General features: G+C 52.0%; 1 protein-coding gene and 1 long non-coding RNA gene across 6 annotated transcripts in view; one reads left to right on the forward strand and one right to left on the reverse strand.

Annotated features, from left to right (window-relative positions):
* RAB11FIP5 (RAB11 family interacting protein 5) overlaps positions 1 to 18,820 on the reverse strand; it is a 39,981-nt gene extending 21,161 nt beyond the window's left edge. For all 4 annotated transcript variants that reach the window (XM_008980515.5, XM_008980513.5, XM_035272278.3 and 1 more), the window contains exon 1: positions 18,207 to 18,820. In XM_008980515.5, the coding sequence (XP_008978763.1) occupies positions 18,207 to 18,637 (431 nt within the window). In that variant the 5' untranslated portion in view covers positions 18,638 to 18,820. The remainder of the gene's footprint in view (positions 1 to 18,206) is intronic.
* Positions 3,741 to 14,785, forward strand: LOC118147278 (uncharacterized). Of its 2 annotated transcripts, none has more exons than XR_013526472.1 (4): positions 3,741 to 3,812; positions 10,344 to 10,385; positions 10,959 to 11,035; positions 14,759 to 14,785. It is a non-coding gene; the product is annotated as an uncharacterized LOC118147278 (long non-coding RNA). The 2 variants fall into 2 exon arrangements; XR_004733515.2 differs by lacking the exon at positions 14,759 to 14,785 and adding an exon at positions 12,382 to 12,508.
* Positions 18,821 to 18,858: the final 38 nt, after the last annotated feature.

The following is an 18,858-nucleotide window of genomic DNA, read 5'->3' on the forward strand; positions in this document are numbered from 1 at the left end:
ATCAGCCTGGCCATTACGGTGAAACCCTGTCTCTGCTAAAGATACAAAATTAGCCTAGCATGGTGACACGTGACTGTAATCCAGCTACTCAGGAGGCTGAGGCAGGAGAATCGCTTGAACCCAGGGAGCGGAGTTTGCAGTGAGCTAAGATTGTGCCACTGCACTCCAGCCTGGGTGACAGAGCAAGACTGTCTTAAAAAAAAAAGAATGTTAAGACAAATTAGGTCTCCTAGTTCAGAAACCACTTTAGAAACAACACTCTCACCAAAACAACAGGAAGGACAGTGATTCTGCCCCCGTACAATTCCCCTGACACCCACCTAGTGATCAAACTCTGGGCTGCCTATAGCACATATATCACCAACCAGCACATCCTTCACTGCAGGGACTAAGCTGCTCCACCTGCAAAGCACCCACCTTGACTCCACCTCTCTGTTAGGAGCACCGTCTGGGGCACTTGAACTCTCCAAGGCCCAGGCAGCACGTGCTCAGGACACAAGGGTTTTGATGGAGTTGATGATTATCTGGGACTTGTCCCAGGTGCCTCTGCAGCCAGAACATGATGGGCACAGTATGGAAAGGCACAGTAAGTGAAAATTCTTTGCAACTGAAGAGGCACACGCAGCTACCGATGCTGCTCTTCAGAAGACACACATCAGTGCTTCTCAAACTGCAAAGTGCAAAAAAATCACTGGATCTTGTTAAAATGTGTATTCTGATATCCAAAGTGTAGGTGGGCCTGAGAGAGCTCCCAGCTGCCCATGCTGCTGCTGGCTCAGGGGACACACCTCTGCAGAGGGCTGCACACAAGGGGGCTAGAGAATGGCCAGAGCTGACCCTGCTGAGGGCTCACTGTGTGCCTGGCTCTGCAGCTCTTTCACTATCCACACAGCCAGCCCAGGAGATGGGAGGACCATTTTATAGATGAAGAAACTAAGTTGTGGAGACGGTTTGTAACTTGGCCAGGGCCACACAACTAGTAAGTAATGAAGCTGGAACTTGAACATGAAGGTGCCCGACTCCAAGCAATGCCCTTAACCTTTAAGGTTTAGCATCTTTCAGAAAAGCTGAATGCACATACTCCTGCCCTGGGTACCCTGAGAGGACAGAGGCTGGAAAAGGCCTGGATACATGTCACAGACCCTGAAAACTAAACCCCCTTTCAAAGGGTTGGCACAATCCCAGAACACAGAGCCCTGAGATGCCCTGAGGGGGCCTCAGGGTTCTGTCCAGTCCTCAGCCCCTCAAAACCTTGTCAGAGAGCAGCCCAGCCTCCTCCAGTAGCCATCAGGGTCCAGAATTCCTGAGAGGCAGGGACCACAGGGAAGCTCTTACAGGGGGCCTCCAGCTCAGCTAGAACACCTCCCCCAGGCTCTCTCTGCCGGACAAAGTTCGCAGGCCCCATGTGGACTTGGCACTTGGCCCTCAGCCTCCTCGTATCCACCCCCTAAGCAGAGGACAAAGCGGATGGAAGGGTTGGAAAGAGGAGCAAGTCTGTCACCTTCCCCAAGATTACAGCCCTAGTTATTCCTGCTGGTGGGGTCCCCAGGCCCTCATAACCAGCTCTCCACCCAGTTCTCAGGAAATGCAGCTGGGCTAACCGATGCTATGCAGCATAACTAGGGAGGGCCTGCACTCAGGGGAGAGCCGACCTGGGCCGGCTGTCACACATACCCATGCAAGTGCCAGGGAACTCCAGTCAGAGACAGGCAGGGGAGTGGGGGCTGGGGGTAGCTATAACCCCCAATTCTTATCAGTCCAAAATTCAGACCCAAATAACAATGCCCCTTTCTAAGCCCCCACCCATCATTTATTCCAGACTCCAAACCTAGAAACCAGATTTGTCTCTTTTTCCTCCTCACACCCTACATCTAAACTTGGAACTCTGTCAACTCTACCAGCAATTATCTCCAGAACTCATCCCCTCACCGCTGTCACCCCATTGTTCCATCCACCACCACCTCCCATATCCCATGACGGATATTAGAACTCCCTGCTTATCTGACATCCACGTTCCATCCAGCAAAGACGTGAAGTCTGAAGCTCATCATGCCCCACCCTCCCTCCCTCGCTCAGGTTCTTTTGGGGCTCGGCTCCTATGACTGTCTGCATCTCTCATTCCACTTGGGACACACTGGTCCTCCTGATGTCCCTGAACCTGTCAGGTGTGTTCCCACCTCAAGGCCACTGCACCTGCTGCTCCCTCTGCCTGGAATGCAGGCCAGACCTTCTGGCCACGGTTCACTTACTCACTTGAGTCAGGGCTCTCTTCATTTGAGCCTCCTCAGTCTTCCCCAAGTACCTCAACTGCAACTACCCCTCACCCTGTTGTTGTTGTTGTTTTTATATGGTATTTCGTTCTTGTTGCCCAGGCTGGAGTGCAATGATGCAATCTCGGCTCACTGCAACCTCCGCCTCCTAGGTTCAAGCAATTCTCCTGCCTCAGCCTCCCACATAGCTGGGATTACAGGCATGTGCCACCATACCTGGCTAATTTTACATTTTTAGTGGAGATGATATTTCTCCAGGTTGGTCAGGCTGTTCTTGAACTCCCAACCTCAGGTGATCCACCTGCCTCGGCCTCCCAAAGTGCTGGATTACAGGCATGAGCCACTGCACTCTGCCCCCCTCACCCTCTTTCATCATCATACTGACCACAAGCTGGCACTGTGTGTGTGTGCACACGTCCCCATGCCCACATCCACGTGGCAAAATGCTGCACACGTACAGGGCTTGTTAGCATCTGTCTTCCCTCGCTCTACAGCCAACAGCATTATTCTGTTCATCTCTGTACCCCCAGCACTTAACAGCGGACACTCAAATATTTGCTCAATGAGCCAACAACTTATTCTGTGACTAACTTTGGGACCCCTTCACAACTGCTCCACGGTTTTCTATTGCTACTAACCCATGAGTCTTAGTCAGGAGAGCTGGAGCTCCCAAAGAGTAATGAGGATCCCCACCCTGCCCTACAAACAGGAGCCTCCAGAGGGCAGGAGCGAGAGATGCCAGGCTTAAAGGGAGGTTTCCAAAATGAGACCTTTTACTGTGAGGCACTTCCTCGGCCCCCCAACTAAGCTAAGAATCTCACTAACTTCCCTGGGAGAGAAGATGCCCACCCAGCTGTGGGAAACGTCCAGCTTTGTGAACAGAGGAGTTGACCCAACTCTATCCCATCTCTTGGCCCTCAAAGGCCACTAATCTTATCCCCATTACCAACTACAACCACTGTTAGCACTTACTGTGTGCTGGCAAGATACTAAGCACTGAATACATGCAATTACATCTCATTCAATCCTCTTTAACAACACCGTGAGGCTGATATGGGAGGCAGACCCTGGGAGTGGCTAAGAGCATGGACTTTGGCACCAGGCAGACTGGGTTAAACCCCAGCCCCACCATGTGCTGGCAGTGTGACCTCATCTCTATGCCTCCGTTTCCTCACCTATCTATAAAATGGTGGTAGCAGCCTACCCTCCCCTCACAAGACAACAGTCTGAGTATCCCCAATCCAAAAATCTGAAATCTGAAATGCTCCAAAACTTTTTGAGCACCACTGTTGATGGTGCTCAAAGGAAATGTTCACTGAAGCATTTTCGATTTTTATATTAGGGATGCTCAACTGGCCAGATAATACAACTATTCCAAAATCCAAACTCCAAAACACTTCTGTCCCAAGCATTTGGAATAAGGGATCTTCAACTTGCATGAGGATTCCATGTTCTATGCGTGGAACGCTCAGAACAGGGCCTGGCTACATGGGAAACGCACAGGAGCATCAGCTCTCACATTCAGCAGGTGTGAGTACTGAGGTAAGGAGACATGCCCTGGGTCCAGTCACACAGTAAGCAGGAGAGCCAGAACTGGAACTCAGGCTCTCTGCCTCCAGAGCCCACGACACTGACCACTGTATTATGCTGCCTCCCTCTGCAAGTACAACACACACTCACCCCCACGCCCAGGAGCTCCCATGTCTCTGTCCAACCAAGGAATCTAATGTAAAGTTACCCCTCTATTTCTGTAGAGCACGGGGTATGTGTTAGATGGGAAGAAAAATCACATCCTTATTTCCCCTAATCTCTAACGAAATTTAGCATGTCTTCCAACTATGAATTTTTGCAACAGTAGTAGTATAGAAGCAGCACCTATACAGTCGTCACTAAGAGAAACTGGATTACTTTCCTATCACATTTTAGCTGTTACAGATGTCACAAATATTTACACTCATCACTACTTTGAATTGTAAAGTCATTAGATCTCCAGTAGACCTCATTATTTAATACAGTAATAAAGCATGTATGTTTCTTTAGTAAATTGTTTGTTTTTGTTTTTGTTTTTTGAGTCAGAGTTTCACTCTTGTTGTCCAGGCTAGAGTGCAATGGCACAGTCTTGGCTCACTGCAACCTCCACCTCCTGGGTTCAAGCAGTTCTCCTGCCTCAGCCTCCCAAGTAGCTGTGCTTACAGGTGTCTGCCACCATGCCCAGCTAGTTTTTGTGTTTTTAGTAGAGATGTGGTTTCACCATGTTGGCCAGGCTGGTCTCAAACTCCTGACCTCAGGTGATCTGCCCACCTCAGCCACCCAAAGTGCTGGCTTTTATATTGAGAACTATATTTCAACATCATTGGTGTACTTCGCAATGCTGTATATTTAAAGACCTTATTTGGAGAAGGAGTCCATGGCACCAAAAGGGCTGAGAATACCTGCTTTAGAGTGGGGAGGGAGCAAACTTAGCAGAAGGCCAGGTCCTCCCCTCCCTGCCCACTGCATGGTACCCAGGCTGAGAGCTCCAAGCAGAAGATGGGTGTTGCTCGCATTCCTCACACTGCTAGGAGAATAGGGAGCCTGGTGAAGGGCAAGAAGCTGGCCAAAGGCCCTCAGGTTCCCCAGCGTCACGCCACAGTGCTCAGGCTGACCCTCAAACCCTTGCATGCCAATGAAGGTGACTCCAGAGAAACAACAACAGCCACGTGCACCTGCTAGCTGGGAGCAGGCTACTCCAGAGCTTGTTTTGATCGTGCCCCCAACATCGCAGTTCCCAATTTCCCTGGGGTCCCCACCTGAGCCTCACCTGCTATGGCTGCAACCCACTGCCCCAGCCTCTTCCAAAGACAGGGCTTACCTCAGCTGGCAAACAGCTACCACCACCCTGGGGACAAGGGGCCTGGAGAGCTGACTGTTGTAGGAATCAAACCCCAACCCCAAGGCAAATGAACTTAGTCATGACAACGGAGCTGCCCCAAAATACTGGGTGGGAGAGTCCTCTAAGAGGGAAAGTAGGGTACCAATGTGAAGGAGAGGAAGAAATACTGATCCAGTCCTCCTTTCCCAGCCTCACTCCCCCTACCTAGCTTCCCTTAGAGCTGGTACAAATGGGAGATTCCAGGGCTCCAGAGGAACCCTCTGGACAGGCATATGACTCAAAAAGCATGTGCTGGGGAAAACACCATAACATCTGCCCATAATACTGCTGGCCCTAGATTTCCACTGCAGGCCAGTGATACGCCATTTCAAGTGACACTGTATAGATGAAATCATGTGCCCACAAAAGGCCTGCAGCCTTCCATGATTGGTATCATGGACAGTACCATGGGCAGGGCAAATATTTAGTGTGAAAGTCATCACCAAAGTAAAAAATAATGGGGTTTTTTGGTTGTGTGTGTGTGTGTGTGTGTGTGTGTGTGTGTTTGGTTTTTTTTTTTTTTTGAGATGGAGTCTCGCTCTGTCGCCCAGGCTGGAGTGCAATGGTGCAATCTTGGCTCACTGCAACCTCCGCCTTCCTGGTTCAAGTGATTCTCCTGCCTCAGCCTCCTGAGTAGCTGGGATTTAAAGGCATGTGCTGCCACACCCAGCCAATTTTTGTGTTTGCAGTAGAGATGGGGTTTCACCATGTTGGCCAGGCTGGTCTTGAACTCCTGACCTCAAGTGATCTGCCCACCTCGGCCTCTGAAAGTGTTGGGATTACAGGCATGAGCCACCGTGCCTGGCCCCAAACTGAAAAATAATGGCCAAGAATCGTCACTCCTGCCATTCCCAACAGGTTTATGAGCCACCGTGCCTGGCCCCAAACTGAAAAATAATGGCCAAGAATCGTCACTCCTGCCATTCCCAACAGGTTTGTGTGTGTGTGTGTGTGTGTTTGAGATGGAGTCTCGCTCTATCATCCAGCCTGGAGTACAGTGGTACAATCTCAGCTCACTGCAACCTACACTGGCCTGCCATTCCTGCTGCAGTGACAAAACAGTGAGAGAGAAAGCTTATCCTTATGCTAGGCTTCCTGCTGGTATAGAAGAAATTCAGCCCTATACAGACAATCATCAATGGACACCGAAAGCTCTGAGAGAAAGGCTGGTTTCGGGGGAGGACTCAGAATAGCTGGGGGGCTAACCATTCAGAACCCACTGTTTCATCAGGGCTTTGCTGAGGGTGGGCTGCAGTCAGGTGGGCCTCCCCAGGTGAGGCAAGGCTTGGCCAGCCCCTCAGAAGGACTCTTGCCAGGGGACCTAGTGTCCAGGGGTTGTGAATCAGGGTACAGGCCATCACAAGGAACCAAGTAGCCAGGGCCATAATGTCTGACAGTCTCAAGGACAGATGGCCTGGTTCCTCACCAGGTGACAGCATGAACTGGAGGGGCAGGAACTGTCCAAAGGGGGAGATGTGCCATGAGCAGACATAAAAGCCGGGTACCCATTTGGCTCCTGACTCAACAAACCTGAAAAGGCATTTTAGATATAAGGATAACTTACATGTGGGCTGGGTATTAGAAGATCATTAAAGAATTGTTAATTTTGTGTGAGGATGGGACTAAGGCGATGTTTTTTTGAAGATACCCACATCTGTTGGAGTGGGCTGGAGAGGCATACTGAAGCATTTAGGGTGCACTGACACTCTCCTGCTCCCAGCTGGGGCTGATGGTGGATTGACATTGACTCCTACAGAGGTCAAGGGGGGCAGGTCTCAGGCCAGGACACAGGCTTTCTCTCCTTAAGACTGAACCCCACCCCCTGCTCTCCTCCCTCAGCCCCTGCACTCATCAGCACCCCTGTGAACACCTGTGAACTCATCAGCCCGCCCGCTCCCCACTGCACCAGGGCTGACAGCCCCACATGGGATCCTGACAGCCAGTCTGACACCCACCACCAACCAGAGGAGGCCTCAGCCAGGCCTCTGCTCCAATGTTCCCCAGGTATTTGCCAGGAACAAGAACCAAGGTGTCTCTGAAGAGCTTATGCCTTGGTGGAGAAGACAGCCACATAGCGGACGGAAGGTGGTGATTGACACCACAAAAATGCACAAATGAAGCACAGGAAGGCTCAAGGGGAGGGGTTTGATGATTTCAGGAGGAGGGTGCAGGATGTGGCATTTAAACTGGGCCCTGAACAATGGGTGGGAAAGAGACGAGGACAGGTTAGGGAGACATTCCAGGTGTGAGGGACACAACAGACTACAGATGTGCGACAGAAGGAGGAGACTGCCTCTAATGTCACACTAAGGAGCTATAGTTGTATTCTGGGCCCTGAAATGCATGGCAGGGTACAACACAAGGATAGGACTGACACTATGTTGCAGGAAGAGGGAGGGACAGCAGGGAAAGGGACAGCAGAGAGGTGAGGCAGGGGACCAGCAAGGGGCAGTCACAGCCCAGGGCAGGTCCCATGGCCAGGCTGACCTGAGCAACTCTTAGTGCCATAGCAGTTATTTCTTACCATTAATTAATAAACTGGCACTCTGGTTTATAAAATGGCTGCAGGAGCTAAGGTAACAGTCCAGAGCAGAGATTTTAAAAAAAATTTTTTTTAAGCCTGAACTAGGACAGGAACAATGGAGAAGGTAGGAGAGCCAGGGGATCCCCTGGAAGCACCCCCTTTTCACCTCTTGTAACATAACTATGGCAGAGCCCCTCCATTCTGGACGGTCACTACTGTTGGCAGCAGGGACAGTCATCTACCACTTATCTCTCACCACCTGAGACGGGGCCCAAGATGTAGAACATCTTGTAACATGTACTGGGTAAATGATGGAATTGGCAGGGCTCAGCTTTCGTCTCAGAAATAAGTTGGAAAAACAATGATATTAAGGGCATTGTGTGAGAACCACGGTGGACTAGAAGATGGGAGACCTGGGTTCTAATCCTGGCTCTGCCTTACTATATGGCTTGAAGCAGCGATTTCACCTCTATAAAAAGAGGGTGATAAAATCAGGCAGTTAAAGACAAGGTAAAGTGAAACTAGAACTATTATAATCAGAGTTTGGTGAGACAGTTGGAAAACCCTTTTCCTCAGAGCCTCCTCCACCCTGATGCCTCCTCTCCTCTCCCAGCAGGCTGCCTCACACCGGCACACAGGAGCTGTGTGGGCCTCAAGCCAACCCCTGCTGTCTCCCGGCATCCACTGCCTACCCGACCCTTTGATTTGGTATCTATAGTAAAACTGCAAGCCAGACATAATTGCAGGACAGGATATGGCCTCTTATCAGGCCAGAAGATGATTCTTATCACCTCCTCTGGCACCATGCCTGGCACCAGCAACTCTTGGAGGGAGCCCAGGTTCTCATTAGCTCCCCCTGCCTCTGTGGGGACAGTTCACTCAGCCCTCCTCAGACTACAGCCAGGTCCAGCCTCCCTCCCTCCTAGGCACAAGCGCTTTGTCTAATCCTCATCCTGGTGCTGTAGCTCCAACAGTCTGCCACAGTCAGCTCACCCAGCACAAGGAAAAGCTGCAAAAATGCCTGGAGACAAGTCATACCACAGAAAGCAACAGAAAAAAGATGTAGGGGTGATAGCACAATGTACAGAGAAAAGCATCAGGCTTAGATATCAGAAATCTGGCTGCCACTAAAGAGTCGTGTGACCTTAGACAGGTCAATCTACCTCCTGAGACCCCAGTCTCCATATTTGCAAAGATGGTAGTCCCCCATCTGCCCTCAGGGAAGAATGAAATGAGATAATGCTGAGAAGCCATCCTTAAAAGTAGGTCAAACCACACAGAAAGATGTGGGTTGTCTATCAGCGGCCTTTTACAGGCCAGTATCAGCCCCATGTAAGTGAGATGGCCCAGGACCAAAAAGCAACGACCCTGCCCAGGAGGAAGGGGAGAACCAGCAGGATGACCACTCTCAGGGGATCTCTGGCAAGTGGAAAAACAAAGAAGAAATTCCACTTAACACATCCCCCTCCCCAGTGTGCTCCTAACCCCTATTCACACTGAGCAGGAGACTCAGATCTAGGAGGACAAAACCAAGTGGTGATGGTCCCCTCTGCCAAGGTCTCAGTTCAGACCCCACAAGAGGGGGAAAAAAACAATAACTCCCCCACTAGGCTCATGGGAGGTATAGAACTGTGTGATGAGAATATTGCATCTGGGCAAACAGAAAGAAGGGAGGGAAGGAAATACACAATGCATTTGCCTCAAAATGCAAAAAATACCTTTGGAAGGTTATACAAGAACTGATAATATTGGATGCCTCTGAGAAGAGGAGCTAGGTGACTCAACGTTGGGGCAAGGGAAAGTTTTTTCAGTATGCGCCCTTCAGTACCTTTAGAATTTGGACCAGGTAAACTACTCAAAAGTAAATAGGGGCCGGGTGCAATGGCTCACTCCTGTAATCCCAGCACTTTGGGAGGCTAAGGCAGGGGTATCACTTGAGGTTAGGAGCTGGAGACCAGCTTGGCCAACACAGCAAAACCTCATCTCTACTAAAAATACAAAAATTAGCTGGGTGTTGTGGCATGCACCTGTAGTCCAAGCTACTTGGGAGGCTGAGGCAGGAGAATCGCTTGAACCCATGAAGCAAAGATTGCAGTAAGCCAAGATCATGCCACTGTACTCCAGCCTGGGCAACAGAGCAAGATTCTGTCTCAAAAAAAAAAAAAAAAAAAAAAAAAAAAGTTGCTGGGCGCAGTGGCTCATGCCTGTAATCCCAGCACTTTGAAAGCCTGAGGCGGGTAGATCACAAGGTCAGAAGTTCAAGACCAGTCTGGCCAACTTGGTGAACCCCCGTCTCTACTAAAAATACAAAATTAGCCAGGCGTGGTGGTATGCACCTATAATTGCAGCTATTCAGAAGAGGCAGGAGAATCATGTCAATCTGGGAGGCAGAGATTGCAGTGAGCTGAGATGGAGTCATTGCACTCCAGCCCAGGTGACAGTGCAAGATTCCATCTCCATTAAAAAAAAAAAAAAGTAAATAGGAAGTAAAGAAAGTCAGGCTGTTTTGCTGAGAGCGGAACACAGGAAACTAAGCTTGTCTCCCCTCACTCACTCTCCTGGCCCAGTCCCATCACACTCACAGTTTCCCTGCCTCCAACTCACCCTGCCTCTAATCAGGTCTCATCTGTTATTCAAGGCCTCGCCTCTCCTGAGAAGCCTGCCCTGATGACTCCAACTGGTGAGTTCTCCCTTCTCCTGACATCCTTATTCTCTCACACTTTATTTATTATTATTATTATTATTATTTTTAGACAGAGTCGCGCACTGTCACCCAGGCTGGAGTGCAATGGCACAATCTCTGCTCACTGCAACCTTCGTCTCCTGGGTTCAAGCGATTCTTCTGCCTCAGCCTCCTGAGTAGCTGTGACTATAGGCACATGCTACCACACCTGGCTAATTTTTGTATTTTTAGTAGAGATGGAGTTTCACCATATTGGCCAAGCTGGTCTTGAACTCCTGACCTCCTGATCTGCCTGACTCAGCCTTCCAAAGTGCTGGGATTACAGGCATGAGCCACCCCACCCGGCTCTCACACTTTTTATATGATGCTTTGCAGAGGAATTGTCCTTGCTGCGTTAGGCTTGTCTCAAACATATTTTAGCCCTTCTAGAGAGAGGGCTACCCACTTCATTTCCCTGGTTTCCTCCACAGCACTGACCTAGGCACAGTAGTTACAATGGTTGTCCAGTAATTGCTTCCTGGATGTTGTTAAACAGAAGGGAAAAAATAGCAAATGACTATATTGCTGCAGGAGGAAGAACGGGATGGCTTGGTGTTTTGTCACAGTAAAACCAGCATGTGACGTCTAAGGAAGAATCACGGAGTCTGGTATGTGCTGATACCCACAAGCCCTGCTTGAAGGAAGCAAATCTCCCCGGGGTGGAAAGTGCCCTGGCCAATCGTCTCAGACCTCATTCCACTCTTTTTTTTTTTTTTTTTTTTCCGCTCTGTTACCCAGGGTGGAATACAGTGGGGCAATCATTGTTCATTACAGGCCTCAAGTGATCCTCCCACCTCAGCCTCCTGAGCAGCTGGGACTACTGGCACGTACCACCACACCCAGCTATTCTTTGTATTTTTGTAGAAATGGAGTCTTGCTATGTTGCCTAGGTTGCTCTTGAACTCTTGGCCTCCAGTGATCCTCTTGACTTGGCCTCCCAAAGTGCTGAGATTACAGGTGTAAACCACCACACCCAGCCCTCACTCCACTCCTGAGAGGTACCTGGTTGCAGTGATTCCCTCCCAAAGTACCAGACAACACCCCCAGCCTCTGGGACAGACACAAGGCTAGAGTTGCAGACCAAATGTGCTTATCCCTATAAACCAAGGGCTCACCCAGGAGGAGCAGATCATGCTTACAGAGCACCAAATTAACACCCAAGATCCATGTCAAGGAGAGAGGAATCCTCGGCAGGCAGCAGCTGAGCACCTGACCCTGTGCAGAGCAGAGTCATGGGGAAGACTGAGGTGGGCAGTGTGCTGTGGTGGCCAAGAGCATAGACTCTGAAGCCAGACTACGTGGGTTCACATCCTAACTTTGCCATGTACTGTGTGCCTTTAGGAAAAAAAAAAAGCCAACTTTGTTCAAGTCCAATGACTCATTCCTATAATCTCAGCACTTTGGGAAGCCCAGGCAAGAGGATCACTTGAGCCCAGGAGTTCATGGCTGCAGTAAGCTATGATGGCACCACTGCACTCCAGCCTGAGTGAGGGAGCCAGACCCTGACCCCACCCCCAAAAAAGGAAGAAAAAGAAAAGTCACTTTACCTCTCTGTGCCAAGGTTTCCTCAGCTGTTAAACAGCACCTACACCTCAAGGACTTGCTGGGGGCAAACAGAAGTCCAGTCTTTAGAACAGTGCCAGCACCTAGAAAGGCCTTCATCAGCAATGAACTAGACCAACCAGGCAATGAAAATCATGCACCAAAACAGAGTGCCATGTGCTCCAGGCTGGGGAGGCAGATGGGTTCCATGATGGCCAACAGATCTCTAGTGTATGCCCTCCTTACAGGGGTCTGTCTTGACCACAGCTGGTCACAGTGGCTCTGTCTGCTCTGAACATCTCCAGGGCTCCCTGTCTAGGCCCCAAAACACAGTACTTGGCCGCAGAACTTCCTCCAAGTATAGGGGGATATCCAGGTCTCCCCCACCAATAGTCTACACTTGGCCTTTCAGACCTCCAGAACTGCCTTTGGACTGCACTGCTCTTCCAGGTCAGCAGAGAAGCCCGATGTCCCCATCTCTCTAAAACCCACAGGCACTTCCACAGAAACCATGGGATGCATGCAGGACTCCGAATGCCATCTCTCCTTCACCCCAAATCCTACAGCTCTGTGGGCTACCAGGGTCTAATGGAAACCACACAGAGCACAGCCTCCACTAAGTGCTGGGTGGTAAGAGTGTACTGCTCTTCTTCTGCAAGCCTCAGTTTCCTCGTCTGAGCCCTCTTCCAGCTCCCATGCTGCAGTCCCATGAGTAAGGGTGTGCTCCCTTCCCCACTACCAGGTGAACAGGTCAAGGTGGCCTGTGACACCCCACACCCAGCAGCTTCTGGGAGGTGCTGGCTGCTCCCAGGAGCCCTGCTTTGGGAGGCCACACTTAATACTCCTGAGTGGCGAGGCCCCAGCTCTACACAGAGGCCTCATGTGACTGCCCAAGCCCTTCTCCTTTCTGGTCACCACTGTTCCCAAGGTAGAAAGAACCCCAGGCCACCTCAGTAGGGACACAGTGATCAGACTCCTCAGACGGGACTGCCAGGTGTACAGAGGACTCATTTTTATTACTTGGCCATGGGGAAGAACAAAACTGCTTCATGGCAACACCATTTTGCAGAGGAAAGAAAAAGAGGACTGCTTCCCCTAGAGCAGAGCAACGACAGCTCCCGTTCTTGTGTTAATCATCTGTCCCTGCACAGGGTGGGAAGGGCAGGAAAACATCTGGATAAGGCCAGACCAGTGGTTTAAACAAGAACGTCACAGCACTGAGGTGGTAGCAGTAACAAGTGGGACAGGCAGCTCCCAGCACAGGAGAAGGTCAGCCCTCAAGGTCGCCAGGATGTAGCTCTGCTGAGCTATGCCTTGCAGCCAGCTGCCTAAAAGGAGGGGCAGGCAGGGCAGAGATGGGGCTGACCACAGGTCCCTTGAAACTCCCTGGTCCCAGCCAGGGCTCAGGGCCAGGGGCAGTTGGGGAGGGCAGGGGAAGCTGCTGGGCTAGAGAGGAGAAGCTGATCAGCCTGACAGAGGAGTCACACTTCCTACCCCACCCCACACCCCCAGACGCTGCTGCTCACACAACCCCAAATAAAAACTACCCCATAACTAAGGGCAGTGAAGCGTCTGCATACCAATGACTGGCTTCTCAGTGCAGCCACACCCTTCCTCTGCAGCCAGAGCAGACCTCCCCAGCAGCCCCACCGGCCTCCCATGCTAGCTCTGGGGCTGGAGCAGAAGCCAAGGCCAGGGACTCAAGTAACCACGGCAGTTTCCCAAGGAGCAGTCACACCCAGAAGCCGGCAGAGAGAAGGCTGTGGGGTCACACACCATCTACCCACAACAATTTCATGCAGGCTGTCTGTGGGCTAGGGCATAGATGGAAGCCCTCAAAGACCATCCCAACCTTAGGCCAACAGGATGCATGTCTCCTCCGGCACCACCCAGTGCCCCCAAACCCACCCTCCTAAGGAGGTCTCAGAACACCATAACCAGCCAGGCAGAAGGCTCTTGTCTCCAACCTACATCCTCCACAGCCATGGGTCCCCAAGCTCCCTTGCCCAGTGCCACAGTCTAAGCAGGGGCTGATAGAGCCTCTTGGGGGGCCATTCATGGTCACAACAGTTTTAGTCTTTGTGATGAAAAAAGACAAACTGATCCCAACTCAAGCTGAACCCATAGCCTTTGCTGTCCCAAGGGTCCAGCCTCTAACCATTGATCCAGCAGGCCCAGGATGATGATCCTGGCCTCCATACTCCAGGCCTTACCACAGGGACCATTCATTTCACCCCTATCAGGATAAGGGAGAAGGTGGACGGGGGCTCCACATAACAGAGTTGTGCTCTCTCCTCCTTCTCCCATAAAACACACAAAGACCAGCATTCCAGAGGGCAAAGACCAGGTCTCCCCAAGCAAAATGGCCTTATGGGAGATGCCCTGTCTTCTCCAAAACCTTTGCTGCTGCTCCCTTCCCTCCCTCTCCTGATATATCCAGGTCCACTCCCTTGGGGGTGTGATCCACACCAACAGCATACAGGCCAGAAAGGTCCAAATGACCCATATCTTGACCCCACAGGGAACAAGAGCACTAACTAACCACCACCATCCCGTCCCTGTCTTGGGAGGCAGGGAGGCAAACACAGGGCACCCACTGAGGAGTGATAAGAAGAATGTTGGGCCAGGCCTGGTGGCTCATGCCTATAATCCCAACACTTTGGGAAGCCAAGGTGGGTGGATTACCTGAGGTCAGCAGTTCGAGACCAGTCTGGCCAACATGGCGAACCCTGTCTCTACTAACAATACAAAAATTAGCAGGGTGTGGTGGTGCGTGTCTCTAATCCCAGGTACTCGGGAGGCTGAGGCGAGAATAGCTTGAACCTGGGAGGCAGAGATTGCAGTGAGCCAAGATCCCGCCACTGTACTCCAACCTGGACAACAGAGTGAGATGCTGTCTCAAAAAAAAAGAAAGAAAAAAGAAAAAAAATAAAGATGTTGAAGGTAAAAACCAGAAAATAAATTGCTGAGAAGCATCTCAGGATTTTCAGACCCTCGGGAACCATGGCCATCCCTGGACAGTTCTACTGAGGGAGGTGGAGATCATTAGTTTCCTTGTGTACTACCATTACATTTTGTTTTGAGAATCTCCTCTTCGATTATTTGGAAGCCTCCGATGAAATTCCTCATCTCAAAGACTGCCCCACTGACACAAGACCTTTGGAGGCTGCTGAGGCACCTACAACCCCAGCAACCATCATCACACAAAGCAGGGCCCCAGAGTCACCACCACACTCTCAGTGTTTTGAGAGCTTCTCTGTATCCAGAACTATATTAAGGCTTTTACAGATGATGTCTTATTTAATCTGTACAGCTCTGTGATTATTAGCATAATCTCTTTAGAAGTGAGGAAGTAACCTGCCTGCTGGTAAGTCACAGAACTGGGAGTGAAACCCCAGCCTCCAGGTTTTTAAGCCCTGGGCCGTCCCTTCCTTCCCAACAGTGCAGGGTCAACTCCAGGCAGGGCTGCCAGGGAGGAGAGCTATAGAGCTGCAGGCTTATCTGAGCCTGGCTTCAGGACTGCAGAGGCCTCTCAAGCCCAGCCCTAGTTCTTGACCCTCTAGCAGCAAATAGAACGCAGAGAGCTGCAAAGGGCCAGCTCATTTTGTTGGGAACTCTTGTACTCTTATGTGTAATCCATCCTGAAGCTTTCCTAGGCTCTAAGTTCTGGACTCTCTCCCCCATCGCATAAGAAGCTCTTCTAGGGCAGGGGAACTCTTCCACACTAGGGCTACCAGATACTGTTACCAAAAGCTCCCTTCGCCATCACTGCTCTGTACCGACCACCTACCATGTACAGGGACTGCACTAGGTACTTAAGTTGCATTTTCATTTCATCCCTCACATTAACCCTATGAAGGTGTAAATTATCTCCATTTTACAGATGTGAAAACTGAGGCACCAAGAGTTTACATGACTTGCCACCTATAGACACAGGTGGCAGTTTTGAGACTGGGATCTGTCCAGTGCCACTCCACAGCCCCTTCCTAACCACGACAGTACTCTTCCCCACTCAGGTTTTCTCTTAGCAAAGGGCCACCATCTGCCCTGCCTGAGACCACCATAGCCAACTCCTGGAGTTAAGGAGTAGATACTGTTCTTTTCTACCATTATTCAAAGCTGAGGAGGGTAGACCTTGGTCTTCTCTGCCTTGCCCTCTCCATACCAGGAAGCATTTAGACTCAGTCTCAGTAGCCCACACCAGGGTGCTCCAGAAAATACCACCAGGAATAACCAGTAGAGCCAGAGGTAAGGACCACTGTGGGGGTGACAGCCCTCCTCCTCTGTCAGTGGGCATGTTGTTAGGTCCAGTAAACTAGAGGACCAGGTCAACTTCACAGACTTTCCTCTGCCCACCCTAAGTGACCCTCCTTACTCCTGTTCCCTCCCAGTTCTATAAATAAATCAAGTCCATACATAAGGGAAAACATCCAGGTGGGTGTGGAAAGATCCCAGTGGAAAAGATGATTTCTATAAAGTAAATCAAGGCTCTCATTCGGATCAAGGGGTGGTAAGTCAAATTCTCCAAGACAGACTGTTCTTGGCTGAAAATAGGACCACCTGGACCTACAGGCTTGGCCAGCTCAGCTAAGGAAGATCCAGAGGCCAAGAGGAAAAGCAAGGGCAGGAACTGGAAAAAACAAAGAAGCTGCTCCCTGCAGGCCTGGAGCCTTTTTTTGGTCTGCCTCCTCCTGTTCCCCCAGCACCCCCCGAAAAGATGTGTCATCTACCAGTCTGGTCAGAGTAGCTGATTGGTGGAGGGTGAAGGACTGGGGGAAGGGGCAGAATGATTTGGGGGACAGGCACCTCTTCTGAAAAAGAATGGGGTAAGAGATCCAGGGGAGAGCTTTTCGCCCCATATATCCACCCCCTTGGGCTCTAGGAACCAGGAAGGAGGGAGAGGACAGAAAGGAGGAAAAAAAAAAAAACAAGGGCCACGCTATACCACATGATCCCACACCCAGCCACCAAACAGCAAGTCATGAAGGAAGGAGGGGAGCAGGCCAGGGGATGGGGAGAGGGAGTCAGGTCACAGCCACGCCTGGAACTTGCCCTGCACTAACACCCTCCCCATCCCAGGCCACAGAGAGCCAGCCAAGAAGGCCATTCCACACCCACGTTTCAGGAAACATTCAAGGTCAGATCCTTTCTACCTAAATCCTGCTTTCATCTGGGTTTTCACCAGGTTCATCTCCCTCCTCCAGCAAGCCTTCCTGGATTTATTTACTCAGTGGATGCCATGCCACTGGGGCAAACCTTTCCGGCACCTCTCCAGACCTAAGGCACAGTCCTGCCCCAATCCCCTTAACCTCCTACCCAGGTCACTCCGAAGTTAACCGTTTGACTGATCCCACAGCAGGCTGTCAGCCCTGGGGACTGGCTTCCAGCTTCTGCCCAAGCCCAAAACAGGAAATGGGGCTCCAAGGCTGAAGCTTTGATCTTAACACAGGCAAGGTTAAATGCTGCCAAAATAAATGATTAAAAAACCCACTGGCCCACTGAGGTGGAGTGACCAGGAGATAATCTCCCGCTGTGCATTAACCATGCGGCTGCCTCTAACTCAGGCAGGGCAGGGCAGGCAGGCAGGCCACTGGAAAGCATTTCCTTCCTTTACTTAGGAGCTCCTCCAGTCCCCAGACCAGGGACACAAGACACAGAGGGACAGGATCCAGGGGAGGCATCTCTAGATAGTGGAGGGCATCTTGAGAGCCACGCAAGAGGCAGATGCCCTCTGCAGGGGCATCTACCTTTAGTGGGGAAATCAACATTCATCCTCACCCTGGAGGAAGACACCTGGACTTCCTTCCCCCGCGGGGCAATGCTGTTCCTCTCCACTCCCCTGAGGGACAGGTGCCCGCAGTTCTCCTCCCCTTTGAGGAAAGGGAGGCAGGCCCGGAGGTTCTAAGAATGGCCCCAAGATTTCCCTTCTTGAGGTTTCCATAGCCCCAAAGACTCTGGATCTCATTCCTAACTTTACTTGACAATCTACTCCTAACGTTCGCCACCATTTAAACCTCCCGCAGTCCTCCCAGGGACCCACCAGTGGCCGAGCCCCTCACAGCGCACGTTCGGGGAGCCTGAAGGCGACCCTGAAATGCGAACGCGTCTGTCGGTTTACGCCCTTGAGCGCGAGGGAAGGGGCTCGCCGGCCCAGCCGAACTTCAGGGGTCCTGATCCCCACCAGCCCCGACCGGTTAGGCCTTTGGCCGTTTCTGTGACCCCGCGCCCCCTACTCACTGCGTGTGCTGGGCGCGGCCTGCGCCGAAGACCTCGTCCAGCGCCACCGTAGCCTGGCCCAGGAACTTGTCGACGCCGATGAGTGAGCGGTGCATCGTGGTGAGCACCAGTTCGCAGGCGGCGGCGGAGCCCGCGGCCCAGGGCGCCTGGCCCTCGTCGGCCTCCTGCGCCCGCAGCAGGCCATCCAGGGCGCCGGGCGGCAGCTCGAAAGAGCACTCCTCACGCCACTCTGGGCAACCGTGCGTCTTCTCCACCACCGACGTGCTGTACTTCTCGCGGCCCACCTGGATCACCGTGTACGCGTCGCTGGTGCTGCCCGCGCCCGAGCTCTTGCCCCGCAGCCCGCGGGCCCGCAGCACAGTCACCTGGACGTGCGTGGGAAGCCAGCGGGAAGGCCCAGCAGCCGGCTCCGCGCCCCGCACCAGGGCCATGGCGGGGAAGCGGCGGGCGAGGGCCGGCCGAAGCGGTGCAGACTCCGGAACCTGGAGGCAAACTCCGCCGCGGCGGAGGGCGGTCTGGAGCCGGCTCCGAGTGCCGCCGCCGCTGCGGGCTGGGTCGGGCCGACCGGCCACCGCCTCCCCGCCCCGCCGGGCCGCGGGCCGCGACGCGACGTCAGCGCCCCGCCCCCTGCCCCGCCCCGCGCCCGCCGCCC

Source organism: Callithrix jacchus, chromosome 14 (assembly GCF_049354715.1).
Source record: "Callithrix jacchus isolate 240 chromosome 14, calJac240_pri, whole genome shotgun sequence".
Lineage (NCBI taxonomy): Eukaryota > Metazoa > Chordata > Mammalia > Primates > Cebidae > Callithrix > Callithrix jacchus.